This window comes from Aphelocoma coerulescens, chromosome 7, assembly GCF_041296385.1.
Source record: "Aphelocoma coerulescens isolate FSJ_1873_10779 chromosome 7, UR_Acoe_1.0, whole genome shotgun sequence".
Taxonomy (NCBI): Eukaryota; Metazoa; Chordata; class Aves; order Passeriformes; family Corvidae; genus Aphelocoma; species Aphelocoma coerulescens.
Genome location: NC_091021.1, coordinates 19087784 through 19107268, shown reverse-complemented (window position 1 = coordinate 19107268; position 19485 = coordinate 19087784). Strand labels below are relative to the sequence as shown.

The window sequence follows — 19485 nt, the reverse complement described above, 5'->3', positions numbered from 1 at the left end:
AGGAAAGCGTTCAGCCATCTGCAAGAGGGCAGGGCTTCACCTGTAGGCAAAGTGGAAGACAAATGCAATCACCCCAAACATCCTCTCCCTTCTTCCTTCTTCTTTCCATGTTATATACAGAGCATGATGCCTTAAGGGCTAGAATATCCCTTTGTCACTTGGGGACACCTGTCCTGGCTGCATCTCTTCCAAACCTCCCATGCAGCCCCAACATCCTTACCAGCACGGCAGTACAAAAAGCAGAAAATGCCTTGGCTCTATGTAAGCCCTGCTCAGCAGTAACAAAAACATCTCTGCATTATCCATCCTGTGTTCAGCACAAATCACAGAATCACAGGATAAGCTGAGTTGGAAGGGACCCTCAAAGATCGAATCCAACACCCCCATAAAAGGCACTGTGAAGAGTAATTCTACCCCAGCCCAAACCAGCACACAGAGTAACAATGTGCATCAAAAGCCAGCCCTTTAAAAGAAAATGGCAGAAGTCCCCATGGTCCTTCCCACAGCGGCTGTAGCAAGCGGTTCAGCATATAGCTTTTTTTTCCTGTTTACTAAAGACAAAGCTCCAGTTGTTTGCTCGGCTAAAGCATAACTGCAGCAATGAGCAACGAGGTCTACGCGTGAGGAAGGAGCGGAGCCACTCTGAAGGGCGCTGCCGAGCCAGGGGGAACGCTCAGCCAGTCCGGCGCTCGGGGCCGGGCAAGGCCAGCGGCACGGGGCACGCGACGCGCTCCGTCAGCGCGGAGCTGCCCCACGTGGCAGCCGCCCTGCGCATGCGCGCCAGCCGCCCGCCTTCCCGGAGGAGCGGGGCGGAGCCGGCCACGCCAGCGAGCGCGAGGCTCGAGGCAGCGTTGGGCATGCGCGCGGGCTGCGCGCGCCGCACGGGACAGCCATTGGCTCCCCGCCGGGTTTCGGCGGGCGGAAGCGGAAGCGCTCGGGGGCGGGCGCTCATTTCCGCCGGGCAGGCGCGCGGGTTGATTCGCTGTGTGCGGGGGACTCGGACATGGCGGGTGAGTCCCGGCCGGGCCCGGCCGCTCGGGGAGCGGGCGCTGTGGGCGCCTCGCTGTGAGGGGCAGTAGGACCTCGGGGGGAGCGCCGTGACCGCGGCGCGGGGCAAGGCAGGAGAGTATGAGTTTGGGGCCGACGGACGGCAGCGAGCGCAAGTGGAGGGGGAATGAGGCGTGAGGGTGGGGAGCGCGGCTGACTCTGCCCCCCGGCTCTGATGGTCTTGCTGCTGCTGCTGTCCTCGGCCTCACGGCCCCCACAGTCTGGTAGTGTTAAACCAGAGTGTATTTCCGTATCCACGAGTTTGCTGGGGGTGGACAGGGAATAGAAAACACGAAAATGTTTTTACTTAAAGTTGGCTACCTGAAGTAAGATACAGAAGAACTTTCTTGGGGTACTTTTAGAATGAAGGGGAGCTATGCTTGTAAAGCATTTGGAACATACCTGAAGTGAAACATGTCTTCTCTCCTGGATTATGCTGTGGAAAACAGACTAAATGTAGTTTATGTGCATTTTTCTTCCACTTCCGTTCTGGAAGAGGAGTGCTGGCTAAATAATTGCTAGTGGTATACGTGCCACTGTAGTTGATGTACACCTGTTTATGAAAATGACTTAATGCAAACGCTTGAAATGTCCTGACACATTACTTAAATAACATGTTAGACTAAATTCGTATTTTGTTATTTATATCTTTAAATATATATTTAATTCATAATAAGTGAATACTTAATATTTTTATTGTAATGACTTTAATTCTCAGAAGCTAAAAAGAGATACTTGTATGCTTTCTAGTTCTTGTTTCTAGTTCAAGAAAACTGCATGAGATAGATCTCTATTCTCTATATTGATGTGTTGTGGCATATTGTAGCTTTTTAAAATTTTGTTCAGCAGTTTTGTGTTGTGTATTTTTTCTTGGTTTATGACCCTTTTTCTAAGATAGGTTCTGAGTAATAGTGACAGACTGAACACCTCAACTGTCAAAAAAACCCCTTTTTTTTTCAGGACTTACTGCTATGGAGAAGAAGTTGGCTGAATACAAGTGTAATACAAATGAAGCAATTCAGCTGAAGCTAGGTAATACTGCTTTTTAAAAATTGTACAAATGATACTGAAGTATTTTAGTACCTTACTGTAAAATATATACATGTGTACATCTGTGTCAATTTCTCAGTTCTAGTCTGATTAATGATTTGATATTCTCAGATCAAATAACATGCATCTAAGTTGTACAGGACGCCTTGATTTCATTTTTATTCCACCCTAACATAGTTTGTTAATTGAAGTTGTCTGACTAGTGGAAAGGTCCATGAACAGCTAGCAGGGCATAAAACAATGTGCATAAACAAATGGAAGATGGTGATTTGGTCATGCTCTTTTCTTTTTTCTCAGTTCGCTTTCCTGAGGATTTGGAGGACGACAACACAACGTTTAATCCAGAGTATAGCCATCAAGTGTTTGGAGATGAGTAAGTTAAAGTTTCCAGATTCAAATTAATAGGTCCTGAAGAGGAAAGTTGCTTTTAAATCATTAAAAACCAAGAAATCTTGCTAATACCAAGTGCCAGGGAAGAAGTGCTGCCCTGGTGCTGCTGCTACACTTGCTGATGCAGGCCAGGATGCCACTGGCCTTGGTGGCCACCTGGGCATGCACTGGCTCATGTTCAGTCAATTGTCGACCAGCACCCCCAGCTCCTTTTCCACTGGGCTGCTTTCCAGCTGCTCTTCCCCAAGTCTGTTACTTGTCACTGTGACCCAAGCCCAGCAGATAACACTCCTGTCCAGCCTAGTGTTGTCTGCCATCTGGCTTAGTGAGCATTCAGGTCACTGATAAAGACATTAAACAGGGCTGACCCCAACGCTGAGCCCTGGGGAACACCACAGGGGATCAACTGCCTGCTGGATTTGACTCCATTCCCCACCGCTCTTTGGGCATGGCCATCCAGACAGTGAAGAGTACACCTGTCCAGGCCATGAGCAGCCAGTTTCTCCAGGAGAATGCTGGTATCAAAGTCTCTCCTGAAGTGTAGGTAGAAAAGTATTTTTTCTTGTATTTTGAGTATACTGAATTACTTAGTGCTGAAGTGTCATTTATTATTTTCAGTAGAGTGATATTCAACAGTCTGGGCATAGTTTTAAAAAAACCAACAATAACAAAAAAATATTGAGGAAAATTCAGCTGCATGTTTCTGTGGACTTCTTTAAGTAGTTACGTGTCTTAATTTCAATTTTCTTTTGAAAGCATTCTAAGTACTCCAATTAGGATGAACTACCTATATTAAATATAATAAATTAGTTACACTATTGCACATCAACTGCACCTATCATTGACAATAATTATAATTTTAGTAATCAGAGAACTCTCCGATCTGTTAGTTTAGCTAACAAGCAAATTGTTGTTCAGGCACTTATATTTCAAATTTTAAATTATGAATGTACTACCATAGAAGAAAAATCCCAGTAAAAAAAAGTTTTAGCTATGCTTTAAAATAGCAAAAAAATTGGCCTGTTTCTTTGTGGACATTACTGTTTTATGCGGATTTTTTTTCAGAAAAGAAATTCTCTATTCTTCATAAGAGTATAGGGTTTGTGTTCAGGCAGCTCATATTTTCTAAGTATTAAACAGGCTTTTTTATTCTATACTTTTTTTGCATATACTAATTTCTGGTTAGATTGCATAACTAAATAGAAACTGTCAACTAAAAGCTGTCTACATATTGCTACACCTGGTTATCTGTGCTTCGTATGCTGTAAATTGAAGTAGTATATTCCAAAATATTATACTACACTGCAAAGTAATTTTTAATAAATGCTAGTGATCAATTAACGTAAATAACTGTTAATGGTTAAAGCTGTAGAAAAAGTATAGACACAGTATTAGCTGTTTCAGGTATTCTCTCCTGAGCTATCACAGTAAGGACACAGTCACTGCCTTACTGAGTTTAGAATATTTCCATTAAAGGAGCGAAACAGTACAAGCAGTGTAAGGCATGATCTCTGTCTAGACAGTGCACATCCAGTTTGATTCCCTTTTCCTATTAGGAAGCTTACTTTACCTTACTGGGAAGGATTATGTGAATGTCACATGAAATAAAACCACTGTGATGTGAATGTTTTATTATGTATAGAGTTCCTGGTTGTTATTTTCTCCTTTCTCAGTGAAGTTGCTTTTGGCTACAAGGGACTGAAGATCCTCCTGTATTATATTGCTGGAAACCTGTCAACGCTCTTCCGCATTGAATACACCTCGAAAGTAAATGAGAAGTTTGACTGTGTGGAGGTAAGTGCAGGTCTGCTTCTGTCTTTAACGTAACATTGATAAGGTTTACTTTGGTATGGACAGGAGTTTTAGGTTTAGATTTAGCCCACCTAAATGCGATTTACATTAAAAGCAAACAAACAAAGCTTCCTTTTACTAAGCTAACAAAAAGCTTTGAACTTCATCTACAGATTTCCCATTCTCTCACTACAGTACAATCAAAATTGTGTCAAATAGAACAGTCAGATGTCAGGAGCTGATACCAAAGCCAGTTCCATAAAATAAACCTCGACTTGGCATGTCTATATTTTCATATTAACTGTGACCAGGAGGAGGACTAGCACTGGTGGAGTTTATGATTGAGAGAATTCAGTGAGAAGGAAAAGGAGGTTTCTGTAAGCAGTTCATGAGATAGTATGCTTGACTGTGTCTCTCTACATGTGGAAATAAAGTAAGGCAGAAAAGAGATTGTGAAGTTCTGCATGGGTGTCATGTATGCTTTATGTCTTACTTAAAGGAATGTGATAATACAATTACCTTCAGGGTTTTTGTTTGGTTGGTTTTTCTTTTTCCTGCAGGTTTTCTAAGCTTATAGAATACTTGTAGAAGAGCTTTTTTTTTTTTTCTCTCCTACTGTCTCTGTGCTGTCTGAATATGACTTCAGGCTGTATTTAAGTTAGTAAGTTCACATTCATTGGAGTTTGTTTAAATAATTGCAAGGAAAGGCCTATTTTCAAAGGAGAAATACATTGGAATTAATTCATTAAATTAATTTTAAAGATCTGTCCTTCCTCATTCTGATTATATTCAGTTCAACAGGCTAAGATCCTGGATATGTCTTAAATACTTTGGAGGCTGGAGCAACATGTCTCAGGAGTGAAAGATCATGCTCTTCAATCTTACGAAGGTTTTTTTGGGAAATAAGGAAAAAAAAGGAAAGGCTGTTGGCAATGTAGTAAACATATTAAAATCAAATGGTCCAACCTTTCACCAGTATAATTTCAAAACAGTCAGAACAGGAATCTGCACCATAGCAGCTTTTTACTTTATCTATTTTCCATACGAATGGCAAACCCAATTTACTTACCTGCAGGTCTAAACAAGGTCAGTCTTATCCTATGCACACTGCAACTTTTTTGATTTCTCAGAATGGTTGCTTTTTTCAAGCCTTGTTTCCTATACTGAATTTTTCCTCCAGTTCCTTAAGGGATTAAGATTGGGACAAAAAAGATCTTTTTTGAGCAACGCTTCTGTATGCTTTCCAGAGCATTTACATGCTTTGACTGAAGGGGAAGGATGGGGTTGCTTTCCCTGTGCTTCCCTTAGTGTTACTAGCATTGTACATTCAAATAAGCTGCTTGTATTGCTATATCTAAGCATACATAGGAGAAAAGATACAGCTATAGTCAATCTTTCTGCATTTGTATTTGCCATCAGTTTAACCACCCAAAGATAGGCATTTGCAGAGGTTGAAACATAAGCTGTCATTACAGCAGGATGTTGATTTGAATGCATATTAACATTTATTTTTCTAAATTAACTATTTGCTCCTTGATGATAATTATACTAGGATGCAGACTATCCGCCACACATGACAGATAATCTTGTGCTGTGAAGAGATGGGGTTTAGGAAAGGACAGCAGTTTCTGCCTTTACTATAACTGGTTACAAGTAAGTCGGTATTAGTGCTCCATGAAGTTATTCACATCTTTGGATTTTTATCCAAATACTCATACAAACCCATTCAACAGCAGGTGATTTTATTCTGTAATATTGAGTTTGGTTTCATTATCTCTAAAGCAGCTGCTACTATCTCTGCTGGGGACTGACAGAAATATTCATCCCAATGCCACTATTTTTTTTTTCCTCCAAGATCTTTTTGAACATGAGGAAGTGATACTATCCTGAAATGTCAAAAGGCAGAACTCCAGTCATATTTATGCATCTTAACATGGTTTATGTCCATCTTTAAGAAAATATTATTGGGGAAGGCTCAGCAAAGTATGATCGTGTTTTGAACAGAAGTTCGTACTTCATTTAGTGAAAGTAGACAGAATTTATCCCTTGAATTGAGTTGATTCTTTCAAATAACTGAAGAGAAACTGCTTTCTTCCAGTGTAAATATTAATAGCAATGACCTCTGAGTTGCTTGCTGCTTTGAGATTTGCAGCTGTTCCAGTATCTTCCTTTTCATCTGTGTTTTATGATGGGGTAGGGGGAAAGTTTTATTCCACTAAACTTTGCATCTTGCTTTGCAGCTAGTCTATACATTTGCTTTCTACAGAAGTTAATTGAAAAGTATTCTTTCAATGTTTGGTGCTTTTTTAATGTAATACTGCTGATCACTCCATTGCTCCCCACTGAGATATGTGCATACAATTTTTAGAGAAATCCAACTTTCAAATATGCTTCTGTAGTTATTTTAAATTAAATCACTTTGAAACAGCATCTACATGCTGTGCAAATGTCATAGCTGCCTATTAGTACAAGAATAATTTCTGCATTAAAACTACCCAGAGTCAAATGTTATGTACAAAGAGACATTACACACTTAGCAGTCCTACTATAAATCAAGTGTAGTTAGAAGCCTATACCAGACTCTTTGTCATCACCTCACATGATTCTGATTGTGAAGGTAATACATTACAGGCAGCACTTACATGAACCATAAGCTCAACAACTCAAGGCTGGCTTACTTCAGGTTTTTGCATGCATTATTGTAAGTGGCTTTGCCTATGTTAGACATTGCTGTAGTAGTCAACAGGATTGTTTTTCTGGAAAGAAACTTGTGTACATCCATATGAGTATCTTGCTCTGATAAAAGAAATTAACCTTTCACCAATATCAAAGAAATGAACAAGGAAAGGCAGTAAACAAATTTAGGTAGCTCCTTGGATTATGGGCACCTGAGAGAGAAACGTTTGGAAAGGACCTGCTAAGTAATGAATGTGTCCATTAAAAAGTCCAGGTATTAATGAAATAAATTCTTTTCTAAGTGGTTGATATACCAAGATTGCAGTATTCCAGGTCTTACTAGCTGAAAATTGCATGGCTTAAACTTCTGCCACTGCTCAAACTGGGGATTCTGGGATTTGGTCTCTAAGGAGGAGAGATGCTGTTAACTGTAAAAGTCATTAAAGGCTATGGTTTCTTGTGTCAGACGCCATTCCAAGGGGAGAGAATTTTTAGGAGACAATAGGTGAAAGTATGTTGTGGTCATACAGAACTGAGACGTATTAGCCAGTGCTTTATTTGCTAAGCCGCTGTCATGTTTTAATTCCTTCTATTGTATTGAAAACAAGACTTTTCTGTGGTGGCAGCCAGTGATGGATGTGTTACCTTACAGGCTTTGAGCAGGTCACAGTTTGGCTTCCTTCTCACCACTAGTGAAGAAACTTACAAATGTGAGGAGAAGCAAAATTACTTAAACATTATGTATAAGTACTTCCTACTGTATATTCACCCTTTTTAGATGTCATCCACATAGTCTGAGTTATTGTACTGTTGCTTGAAAATACTGCTTTAATTCTAGATTATTTTTACATGCTTATTCAGCTATATAAAATGCTCTGGATTCTTAGTTGTGGTTTCCTACAGCTCTGTCAGTAGTGCAGACTTAAGATCTGTGTAAACAATGCATTTGCACAATTTAAAAAAAAAGGCATTTCCAATTTGTGTTTCATAAAAACACCTTTTTTAATGTAGTTCATTGATTCCAAATAAGTGGCTGGTTTTGTGTAATGACCTTAAATAAGTCTAAAGAAAAAATGTTTAGGTAATACTGGTTTATGAAGAATAGCAAAGGCTCCAACAAATTATCTTTGTTTTGAGAATGAAATGATTGTAAAGATTGTACATGTTTTAACTGAATTCTTACACCAGGTATTGTAGAGCTGTATTTTAACTGCTTAATAGCTCTCTCTCTAAATATAAGTATAGATGTTGGTAGTACTAAACCATTAAGAATAAAACTTGTTTGTGCTGAACTAAATCTATCTTTTTCTGCACTAAAAATGTAACTGAATGATAAAGTGCTATTCATTTGCAGGTGCATTGCTTCTGCTTAAGGACCCATGGTTGAAAGGACAGGAATTAGTAGCATGTTGTATTAGCCTTTTGTAGTGTATTTTGTTCTAAGCATCTTAATTTCCCTGTTTTGAATGCTAAGTAGCAAGGGTCTTGGTTTTGAACTAATACCCATCATGCATGTAAACGGTGTGAAAGAGCTGCTTAGTAAGTTAACACAAAGTGTTCTTGTGTCCGTCCTTGTGGAAATAGATACAATACAAACATTACAGCTGAACTCACGGCAAACTCCATTAAGTAAAAACCTGGATTCATTGTCCAGAAGAAAGTTTGAATTGAATGTAAGCTCATTTTGTTGAATGTAATGTCAGGCTTTTAGGGGTTGTATTGAGGAGTATGGTTTTGTTAAGTTGAGACCAATTCATTAAGTTTTATTGCCTGGTGAGAAGCAGTAATACGTTATTGTGAAGCTTCATCAAATATTCATGGTTAAAAAGAAGTAGTAAATGTATTCAATCAAGTGGTCTTTTGGGGGTCTGAAAAGGATTATGAAGTCTGCTCAGCTGATAGTCTCTAACTTTGGTTATCTGAAAAGAGTAATCTCTGAATTAAATTTTGGTGTCAGAATATTTTGTCTTCCACAGTATGTTAGACTACAGGTCAGATTTGCTGACAGTATTCATAAGTTGTACTATTTTATGTCAAACTCTGTTTTCAAAACTTTCTTTTATTAGAATGCAGGATGTGGTTGTCAGAGTTTGTACTGTGTTTTGCAGCTGATTCTATAGACAGGCATTTCAAGCAGGGGGCCATAAGAATGCAAGAGTGTGCTAGCTGTCACTTTCCTATTTGGGAGCTACTGTTTTTGATCTTTGTCCCTTTTTCTCCACTTAGTTCTGCATCACCTAATACCTCTTGTAAGCTGCTTGTTTGGGAACCTGAGTTCTACAAGGCTGTGTAGCATAGCATAGTCTTCATGAGTTGGTGTCTGGAAAGTCTTGGTTTCTGAACATGCTGCACTTAGAGAGTAGCTATCAATGCTCTTAGTCAAACTTGGACAAATATAACAATCTCTAAACATACAAATGTTTGTGAACTTAGGCTGTAACCAAGAGCCTTCTGATGCTTACAATGGCTGGATTGTGGCATGAATGAACAACAAGAATGCTTGCTTTTTCTTTTTCTTCCCCTTTTTTTTTCTTTAAATTACTGGTAGATACAGTATGTCTCATATAGTCATTTCTTAAGCACAACAGTGACATCAGTGCTGTCTTTTTCTAATCTTCCACCGATCCTTCCCCTGTTTGTAATCTCCAGGCAGATGATGTTGAAAGTAAAATTAGAGAAATCATTCCGCCTGGTTTTTGCACAAACACTGATGACTTTGTGTCTCTGCTGGAGAAGGAGGTCAACTTCAAGCCCTTTGGAGTGCTGCTACACACATATTCTATCCATAATGAGGAAGCTGGTGAAGATATAACATACCAGATATACAAGGTATGAAAACTTAAGTTAAACTTCTGGTTTTGAGCGACCAAATTCAATTTTATTTTGCAGAGATGCACCTTCTGTAGTGATACAACTAAAATGTATAAATACTATAATTTTACCCATTTATTAATCATCAACATGCTTTTTTATGTCAGAGAATTTAATTAGGTTTTGCATATTTTTCCTCTTGCATCTGTGATAGGTTTCACCTGACTTCTCCTGGCTTTTTCCCTAGGCTGACATGACATGTCCAGGCTTTCGAGAATATCATGAAAGGCTTCAGACGTTCTTGATGTGGTTTATTGAAACTGCTAGCTTTATTGATGTAGATGATGAAAGATGGAACTACTTTCTAGTGTAAGTACAGTTCTAAAGCAACAGTGGACCTTATTACCTCCACAAAGCCTGCATTTTAATTGTGGCTGGCCAATTATTGGAGCAGTATAATGATATTTTTCCCAGGAAAGAAAAACTATTGTTTGTGAGGCTTGAGTTTTCCTCCATTATGCTTTGGGAAAGCTTGAGAATAGAGCTGAATTAAATGCTGTTGTCCGTTAGAGCCCTGAATGTAGGCTTAAACAGTAAAATGAGCTTTGCCTGTGTTTTCTTTTACTTGCCACCTATTCATCTTTATAATAGGCAAGTGCACTGAAGTGCTGTAAAGAGGTCTGATTTATCCAAGTTGCTGCACACCAATTAAGTGAATTGTACATTCAGAACATAGCAGGTGTACCCATTGGGCCCTCACAGAGTAGCTTGCTGACACTGAAAATTCAGTTGGAGAATGGAAAAGAAAATGGACACTGCATGGGAGCGCGACTGTAATTGACCTGCTTGGCTTTCTGTTTTATCTGCAGATTTGAGAAGTATAATAAGGATGGAGCTACGCTCTTTGCGACCGTAGGCTACATGACAGTCTATAATTACTATGTGTACCCAGACAAAACCCGGCCACGTGTAAGGTAATTGGCGGTGTAACTCGTGCCTTGCCTTTTATTTCAGAAGAGGGAACTGCTGAAGTTCCCAATACTTGTTTATAATAGTGTTGATTTGTTTAAAAAAATCCCCATTATTAGCTGTCTATGCACTGATTTATTTCATTGTTCCCTTCTTGAAGGAGAGGGAATCTCAAGTTTTGAATATTTAACAATTTTAAGATTCCGTTAAAAATCACATTTTAACATGAAGATTGCACACACCTTAATCTAAAATGAAATATCATTTTATTTTTAAGACTTTGCATTATGTTTGCAAATGCTTGCATTTGAACTGAAAAGGCATTCCTTTGTCTGTAGCCAGATGCTGATCCTGCCACCATTCCAAGGAGAAGGCCATGGTGCTCAGATGCTTGAAACAGTTCATAGATACTATATGTCTTCTCCTACAGTACTTGATATAACAGGTTTGTGTTAAATTTTTAATAAGCAGCTTTCACAGGTTGTTAGCCCACAAGCTAACTTTATGTCCATTTATCTGAATTTAAAGCCTTTTGAAGATTTAGCTTCTGCTCAGTTCAGGATTAATGGTACCCTGGTTTACAGAAGTGTATATAATGTAGCTTCTTAAATACTTTACTCAGAGAACAGCACACCAGGAAAATTCAATCCCTAGCGTGAATGGATTACCAGCTAATTAACTATTTTATTGTGAGAGACACAGCTGAGTTTGCCAAGAGATCAAGCTCTGTCAAATTCCTTGTTCAACTTACCCCATTAGCCAAAACTCAAACTTGAGGGGGGACACAGCACATCTAACTAAAGTAGCATATTAAGATTATTGTGCAAGCTGAAGTTTTACAGACAGTAAAAGTCTGTAGAGAACTTGTGCTCTAGGAGCATGTATTGCTGGCTGAAGGTATCCATGATATTAGGTGTGTGTGTGCGCACCAATATCTAAAAATAAAAGTTTGTGGAAATGGCAGGTAAAGGGTCCATGTGCATAAGAAAAATAACATTAAAAATTGCCATAAGCATGACATCAGTCCTGTGGTTTCAAGTCTAGTGTAGGAAGAAATGCAGTTCAAACACATTGACCATTCAATTCTGTGTGTAGTCTCATCTTGGTTAGAAATAACTCTCTGTTCTAATTGAAATCCAATAGACCACTTGTTTTCATAACGCGTTGTTGCAAGCTCATCATAAAGTAATCCACCTTGTAATTTCAATCCAGTTCGTGGGAACCTAAGAAAGTATAACTTAGTTCATGCAACAAGAACTCATGTGCATCATGCATTTATTTACTTTTTCCTTTTAATAGTACAAGCCTTTACGTAGCTTTTATAATTGAGGATGAACATAGTCTTAGCATGGTACTGCATAAATCCTATGACATGTTCATGACTCAGTGCCTTAAGTGCAGGGTTGTAGCAAACAGTAAATCTGCACTAAAATAGGGTTCAATTTTTATGGAATGAAGCAGGAGAAAGTTTGCAATATTCTACATAGCACTCAAGTTATGAAAGTTAAGGCTCTTACAAAATTATTTATTGTCCTTTTTGAGGGGGACATTTGGCTTGGACAATCTTAATATGGCCAGGATATTTAGTTACATATAATCTAAAATTGTGAAATAAAGCATTTAACCTTTCTGGAAAGAGGAAATGATGATCTAGGTAATCTCTTTGAAAAAGCTAATTATTTACGAATTAAAATTACTTCTGAATTTCACATTTGCAACAAATATTTTGTTCGACTTAAACCTTGTCATCCTGACACAAGCAAAAAATATGCTGATAGTGCTTACTGGACAGAAACTGCCTCATTCTTCTTTTAACTAATCTGAGTGCAAAAGAATGAATCAATTTAGTTTAGGGCACTTCTCCAATCTCTTTTGCAGAATAAATGCTATAAGGCTTGCCATACAAGATTATGCACAATACATTTTAACCCAACCCAGAAAAATAAATAGTTAGTTGTGCGGTGCCACATACATGCAGCAAAAGCTTCTATCCTAGTCCTTCTTGATAACTTTGTTTTGCTTTTGATCATCCTAAAGCTGCAAATTTTAACTATTTACAGTTTACCTTAAAACTAAAGGAAAATACAGCTGGGATATAACCTGGTTAGCAATAAACTCCACAGTGCTAGCTCCCATAAAAATGAGTGTTGAAAGGGAAGCATGGCCCTGCTACTTCTTCGTAGTGAGCTTGTCTAAAGCAAGGAAAAGAAAATACATTCACAATGTTGTACATATTTTCCTTCTGCGTTAAATAGTTGCATATGGGCTCATGTTGATGTTAACTGAGGCTAGTTCTCAATTTCAGTGTTTTTTTTCTAAAGCAACAGTTTTGATAGCTATGCTGTCTTTAAGTAACTTGAAATCTAAGCTTTTGCTTAGGTCATTTCAGCCTTTTTATTTTGGATAATCTTGTCTGTTGGGTCCTCATACCTTTTCCTTCCTTCCTTCCTTCCTTGCTAACAAAGACTAACTCCTGGTCAATACATGTTTTCAGCTAGTTTACTTGTATACAGTAGGATATTTTCACCAATCTTTTCCCATGTTTTCCCTTTTGTTTGTGTTTAGTAGTTCTACCACTGTCAAATATAGAATAGACTAAAGATAAAAGAAAAAGGGTTTTATAGACTAGTCTTCTTTTCCCAATGAATTAAATGGGTTTAAACAAGTCAGTTTCATAATACTGTACAGCACTGCATACACAAAATATTAGAAGTTTCTGTGACCTGTTTGAGTCTACTGTCAAACATCTAAACCTGTGATAACAGTGCTTACAATTAAGCACAGCTGTTTATATACTGATGAGTACTGCGTCTGCTGTTGTTTTCCATAGTTCTTTGTAATTACATACCAGAGATGAGAAAACAATTCTGATAAACTTTTTTTATTCTTTCTAGCTGAAGATCCATCTGAGAACTATGTGAAGCTTAGAGACTTTGTTCTTGTAAAGCTCTGTCAAGATTTGCTTTGCTTTTCCCCAGTAAAGTTAATGCAAGGTTTCAGTCAAGAAATGGTGACGGAAGCTCAACAAAAATTGAAAATAAATAAGGTATTAAATCAGTTGTAGTTGGACATATTCTTATCAAACTAGAACAATACAATTTAAACTTAGAGATGGAGACATGGAATTTACACACTGTGGCTTATTTTGACAGTTCTTAAGGATATATCTGGAGATACATGGCTCATGGTTTTAGATAAATGCCTTTTTTACCTACAAATTCTGTTGTAAATAGAATTTGACATGGTTTTGATTTCTTTCAAGAGTATTTGTGCAAATAAGTGTTGCTTTGGGAATGCAGAATGCTAAAGTGGCAAACACCTTACTAATGCAACTCTAAATACTTAAAGAGTTAAATTGAACAATTAAATTTGCTGGTAATCTTAAGTTATTATATTCATTTTTGTGTATGATAGTGAAATAGCAGAGTTGCTTAATTAAAAATGTATTTGAATGTGGTTTAGTGAAGACTTTAAACCTTGAGGGATGGGGACTGTGAAACCATATTCAGATGTGTTCGTGAAAATGGTATAGCTTATATAGGGAAACTGCATCTGCAGCCTTCTATATTTTAAACCTGAAAGGATAAATAAGTTTCATTTGGTTTTTTAACACTATATAAACATGTGCTAGTGTAGCAAGCAAATCTCTTTATTTTTGTTCTGTTGTTCAGCAAAAAAATACTTTGTATTCTGTTTTCATACAGATACAAGTTAATACTAATATAGTAGCAACATATTTTTTTTTTCTCCCTAGACGATGTAGTTTCTGGTTCTGATACCAAAAGCACTTCAGTTTTTCCATTTACTGTTTAATTTTCTTCCCTAGTAAACAGAAAACTTTTAAGTATTGTTGTTTCATTTTCATTTTTAGAACTTTCAGGGGGGCTTGTGAAGGGCAGTAGATACATATGGATTATTAAAATTAGCCAAGTGGATACTGATTGGTATTGCTTAATGTCACTCTAGTTCCAGTTCTTGTTCTTAGAAGTGTTTTTGGACTCTGGCTTCTGGACTTTCTGCTGTTCACTTAGAGCAAGTCCTTGAAGTACCTCTACAGCTGGTGCAGCACTTGAAAGATCAGACACTGACTGCATGGAAGAAAATGATTTTGAAGTGAAAATAAAAATGTTTATTCATTGAACCCACCAGATAGGAGGACAGATTTGTCCATGCCCCTGTCTTCTGATAAGATGAAGAATTACTCTAATATTTCAGTATTTCTTCACTTGGAGTTCTGTTGAGTGACCTCTTTATTCAGATGTGGTTTTTATTCTCCTTTCTGTTCATTAGCAACACACAAGACGAGTTTATGAAATTCTCCGATTGCGTGCAACAAATATGGGTGATGCAGAACAGTCCAGAAGCTATCGGTTGGATGTTAAAAGAAGACTGATTGGGCCCTATAAGGTGTATATGACTTAAGTATCATTTAAAATTTATTTCAAGGCTAATTATACTTGATTTTACTTTCATTTCCATGAATGTAGTTGATGCCAATTATGTTGCCAATCAACTACCATTAGTTATGCAGTGTTCAACTGACATATATACAGATGCAGAGGACATTTGTACATAGCAGCACTGAAGATCATGTGTTTGGCTCCTGACTGTTTTCTGCCCAGTTTCAGCAGAAGGTTACTATTAAGCTTACTCTATCTAGCTACAAGTGGCATTATGCCCAGGTAGGTTTAAGGGGGGAAAAATGGTCAGTTAACTGAAGAGGTTAAAAACAACTAAGATAGACAAGCCAGAAATTTGAGGAGAGGTAAAGTTTGCACTGCAGACTAGGTATAGTTTAGATTGCTGTTCTAATTCTTTGCTAGGTCTTAAGAAAACAGCTTGCTAGAAGTAATCAAGTCATGTCAACATAGAACTCCATGCAGATAGAATATAAAATAATACTGGCAGTAAAATTCAAGCAAGTACTAAACTTAGGACCAAGTAATTTTCTTAGTTCCTATTAATTATGCATCCTAGGATTTTCAGTGTGGTTGGTCTGGTTGCATAAACTGACCCTTTGAGATACAGATTTTAAAAATAATACCCTAGTGGCTAATGGCATCAGTCCTTGTGTCAAGAGTCAGAAAGGCCACAAATAAATCCAGATTTATTGCTGTAACTAGCATGTTAGCTACTGTTGTCAGTAGTTAAGTACTTGCCAAGCAACCCAAAATCCTGTATATAAAGCTACACAGGGTATGATGAGTACCTCGATTAGCTTGAAAGCCTTCCTAAAACAGCATTTACCCTGTTACACCAAAATAACAAAAATGTGCTTGTAATCACGTTGGGCTTACTGGGGCTGTTAGTAGAAATGAGAGGCCAGCATTGTATTAAGTACCTATCTGATCTGGTGATAACTCCATGTCATGCTGAGTGGCAGGACCTTAATCAAAACACGCTCTCTTTCACGAGTGTCTTGTCTCATTCGCTAGATTTCACCCAGTGTCCACTACAAATAAGGTGATTTTTCAGCAACTGTTTTTCATGACTAATGCATGATTTCAATTCACTCACTCAGAACTGAGGTCCTGTAGGCAAAATCCAAAATTCCATAAGCAGCTTCAATTCTTAGTGCTTCTAGCAGCTGTTTCCACTTCAGCCTTTGCACACAATAAGTGCATGGATAATGAATGGATTTTGTATTGCTAAGTATGCAATATTGCTACTTTAGAACATTGCTTTTTTAGGTTTTTTGTTATCTCAATGTGGATTCAAAAGAATCCTTAAAGCAGCCAACACCTTTTTTCCCGATCTTAAATTTCGTGTTCTGAAATAGTCATCTTGTTTATGGTAGTTCTACTTAGTAAATAGCTTACTCATACACTCATTTAAACAATTAAATTTTAGTCCCAGTGCTGTTTTCAAAAACTTTAGAGAAATGTAATGAAACTCTCTTTTAATATAGAGAGGGTAATTTTGTGGGGGGAACCAAACTTCATAAACATATAATCAGGAATATTACTGCATACTCTAATACTGGTATCATTATTACATAAACTGTTGAATAGCTTCATTTGAACAGTGCTGTACAGATGTAGAATAATTCTAAGTTGACACTACCTTAGTTTAATAAAAATGGTATTATTCCATGTTAGAATTATTTCCTGGCTAACAGTAGCAGTGAAAAAAACTATATGCAAAAACCTCAGGGGGGAAAGCATGTAATACCTCTGCTGCCCTTGAAGTTGTTACATTAGCAAGGAGGCAGTTGCTAAAGATACTGAGACCTTTATGTATGTGGCATCACTAGATTGGAATGACTGATGCAAAAGGATGTGTTGCTCTCTGTATAAGTAGTACTTATATAGGAAATAAAAGAATTGGTATATTAGTGAGCAGGGCGTCACGCTAAGGTAGTTTAAAGGATGAGCAGCTTGTGAAATTTCAGTTTCACTGTGGCTTCTGGCTTCTCCATTTCTGATGAACTCTGCTATTTATTAGTGAACTGTGCTGGTAGATGTTTCCTTGATGAGGTCTTTGTTCTTCTTGTCATCCCTGTTGGAAGTAAATACCACTGCTGCGCTGCTTTTCTTAATTGTAATACTTTGTTTGCTACTTGAAGAAAATATGCTTTTCTGCCCAGCCCAACAACTTGCTCCCAAAGCATCCTCTTGAAATTGCCCAGGTAAAATGTTACTGGTGGCAGTTTTCAGAATCTTGTGTACCTGGATATGCTTGTAGTATATTTGGTTGGGGAAGTGGATATTGAAATGACTGGTTATCTGAAACACACAAGGAGAGTTTGCTTTTTAGCAGTAATCTGGAACTTAAAGATGGCCTAATGCTACAGTATCAGATGTATTGAGCATTTAAAAGCTGGCACCCTTTTTTCAGAGCTAATGTTTATAACCTAAACAGATACCTCCTGTTAATTAGGCAGACTTTGAATTAATTCTAGAATAAAGCTTTAATTGTTCTAGTGACAGAAGCTTGGCTAGAAGGTCCTCATTTCTATTTTCATTTGGGCAGCTCATCATATGTTTTGAGTATCTTACTCATTTTGACTACATAGAGCTAATGTGAATCTAAAATTTAAAAATCTGTGCTGCTTTTCACATCCTTTTGACAAGGAAAGGTTTCTTGATTATTGGCCAGAAATGTTCCTGAAGGCCTCATCAGGACTTAAGTACAGAACCTCCTTTTCTGAACTGAACTTTGCCTATCTGTGGAATCTTTGGGAGATTATAAAAGTTTTTCTGATCTTACTCATTTACAGTTTACTGTAGTTTCCACTCCTCCCTCCTGACCCTCTGCATCAATCACAGAAAGAAAACAAATACTCCATAAGTGTAAAATTAGAGCACAGAAGGGCTTTGATTTTGAGACAGTTAGAAATAGAATAATTTGGTGAAATTTTGTTGTTTTAAAACATTTGATTCCCTAGGTATTGCTAAGATTTATTGGTAAGATACCAGGCATACATAATGCTTTATTTTTTAATGAAATGTTGAATGATATTCTGCTTTTACAAAGCAAGAGAAGACTGAAGAATGGAAAGTACCTGAAGAACTGAGTAGTTCAGAATTAAGTATCAGCTGTATAAAAGTGTATCTGGGTAAAGAAAATACATAAGTATTTTGAGATGTTTTTAAGAAACAGGTAAAAATCACATGTCACAGAGCAAGGACAATTCATCATCTTCTGTACAAATATGTTTATGCTTATAAATAATCTTACTGCATTTCAGTGCTGCTACTGCTAGTCCCTGGTAACTTGAATAATTTGTAAGAATTTGTGAAACTTTTCTGTGTACTGGAGACTTAAAATTTTATAGTCAGTTATAGGGAAATTAGTTGGCTGAACAGTCATGTGATGGGACACCAGTGTAATTAATGTCAATGTAGCACTAAATATCCTGGTCAGATTTCTACAGTCAAGTTTCTCATGCCACACATCTTCAGTAGTGGGTGTACTGTTAGACTTACCTGTTTGGTTAAGGAACAAAATTTGAAACCATTCTTCCCTTCACTACCTCATTGGCAATAGAGAAACTATGAGCCTTTAACAGAACAAATTTACTAATCAGACATTGTTACTGCTTCTCTTGGGATTAGGGACATCTTAAAGAACTAGATACTGAAATTGAATAAATTTTAATGAAATACCATATTCTTTATAATTACTGGTTGTGTTCAAACTACTATTTGTTTGATTGCTTAGAAAAAACAGAGAGAACTTGCCAAGATGAGAAGGTGTCTAAGACCAGAGGAGATGACTAATCAGTTGAACCAAATAGACCTAAACTTGCAACGTGAACAGTTAGAAGAGAGCTTCCAACAGCTTGTTTCAGATTACCGAAGAGTCCTAGAACGACTTGCACAAGCATGAGGATCCTACCTGTACAGGAGACTTGCAGATATCTATACAGTGTTGTAAAGCACATCCTTAATTGCTACTTAACTGCAAAAAAATCTCATGTGACGTTTTAATCACATTAAAGGTGACTTGTGTTTCTGTGCATTTTGAATATTTTCTATTTTTGTGTTGTAGATTTAAAAATGTTGTACTTTAGGTTTGGGGGCACTTCTTGATGAAATAAACAATGTAGATTCTCAGATACAGTGTTACTTCAATTGTATGAATTTTCTTTTACCCTTTTGTTTTGATCAAGACTGAATAATATATTTGAATAGCAAGTTAGTATATCAATCTAAGCAATCTCTTAAATTTCTCCTAACCTGATTCTCCTCGGGCTGTTCTCCTTGGATCCTATTGTACGGTGTAGGGCCTGTGCAGGTTTAATGTCAT

General features: G+C 37.5%; 1 protein-coding gene across 2 annotated transcripts; it reads left to right on the top strand.

Annotated features, from left to right (window-relative positions):
* Positions 1-945: 945 nt before the first annotated feature.
* HAT1 (histone acetyltransferase 1) lies at positions 946-19292 on the top strand. Of its 2 annotated transcripts, none has more exons than XM_069020669.1 (11): positions 946-1010; positions 2008-2079; positions 2395-2470; positions 4161-4281; positions 9604-9783; positions 10013-10134; positions 10635-10739; positions 11073-11179; positions 13629-13780; positions 15025-15141; positions 18898-19292. In XM_069020669.1, the coding sequence occupies exons 1-11, from the start codon at positions 1004-1006 to the stop codon at positions 19063-19065; spliced, it is 1227 nt and encodes a 408-aa protein (XP_068876770.1). In that variant the 5' UTR covers positions 946-1003; the 3' UTR covers positions 19066-19292. The 2 variants fall into 2 exon arrangements, with proteins under 2 accessions (XP_068876770.1, XP_068876768.1); XM_069020667.1 differs by lacking the exon at positions 946-1010 and adding an exon at positions 1250-1271.
* The last annotated feature ends 193 nt before the right edge of the window (positions 19293-19485 follow it).

Coding starts and splice junctions, on each gene's coding strand:
- HAT1 (XM_069020669.1), top strand. Junction 2,080..2,394: donor AGCAATTCAGCTGAAGCTAG/GTAATACTGCTT, acceptor CTTTTTTCTCAG/TTCGCTTTCCTGAGGATTTG. Junction 2,471..4,160: donor CATCAAGTGTTTGGAGATGA/GTAAGTTAAAGT, acceptor CTCCTTTCTCAG/TGAAGTTGCTTTTGGCTACA.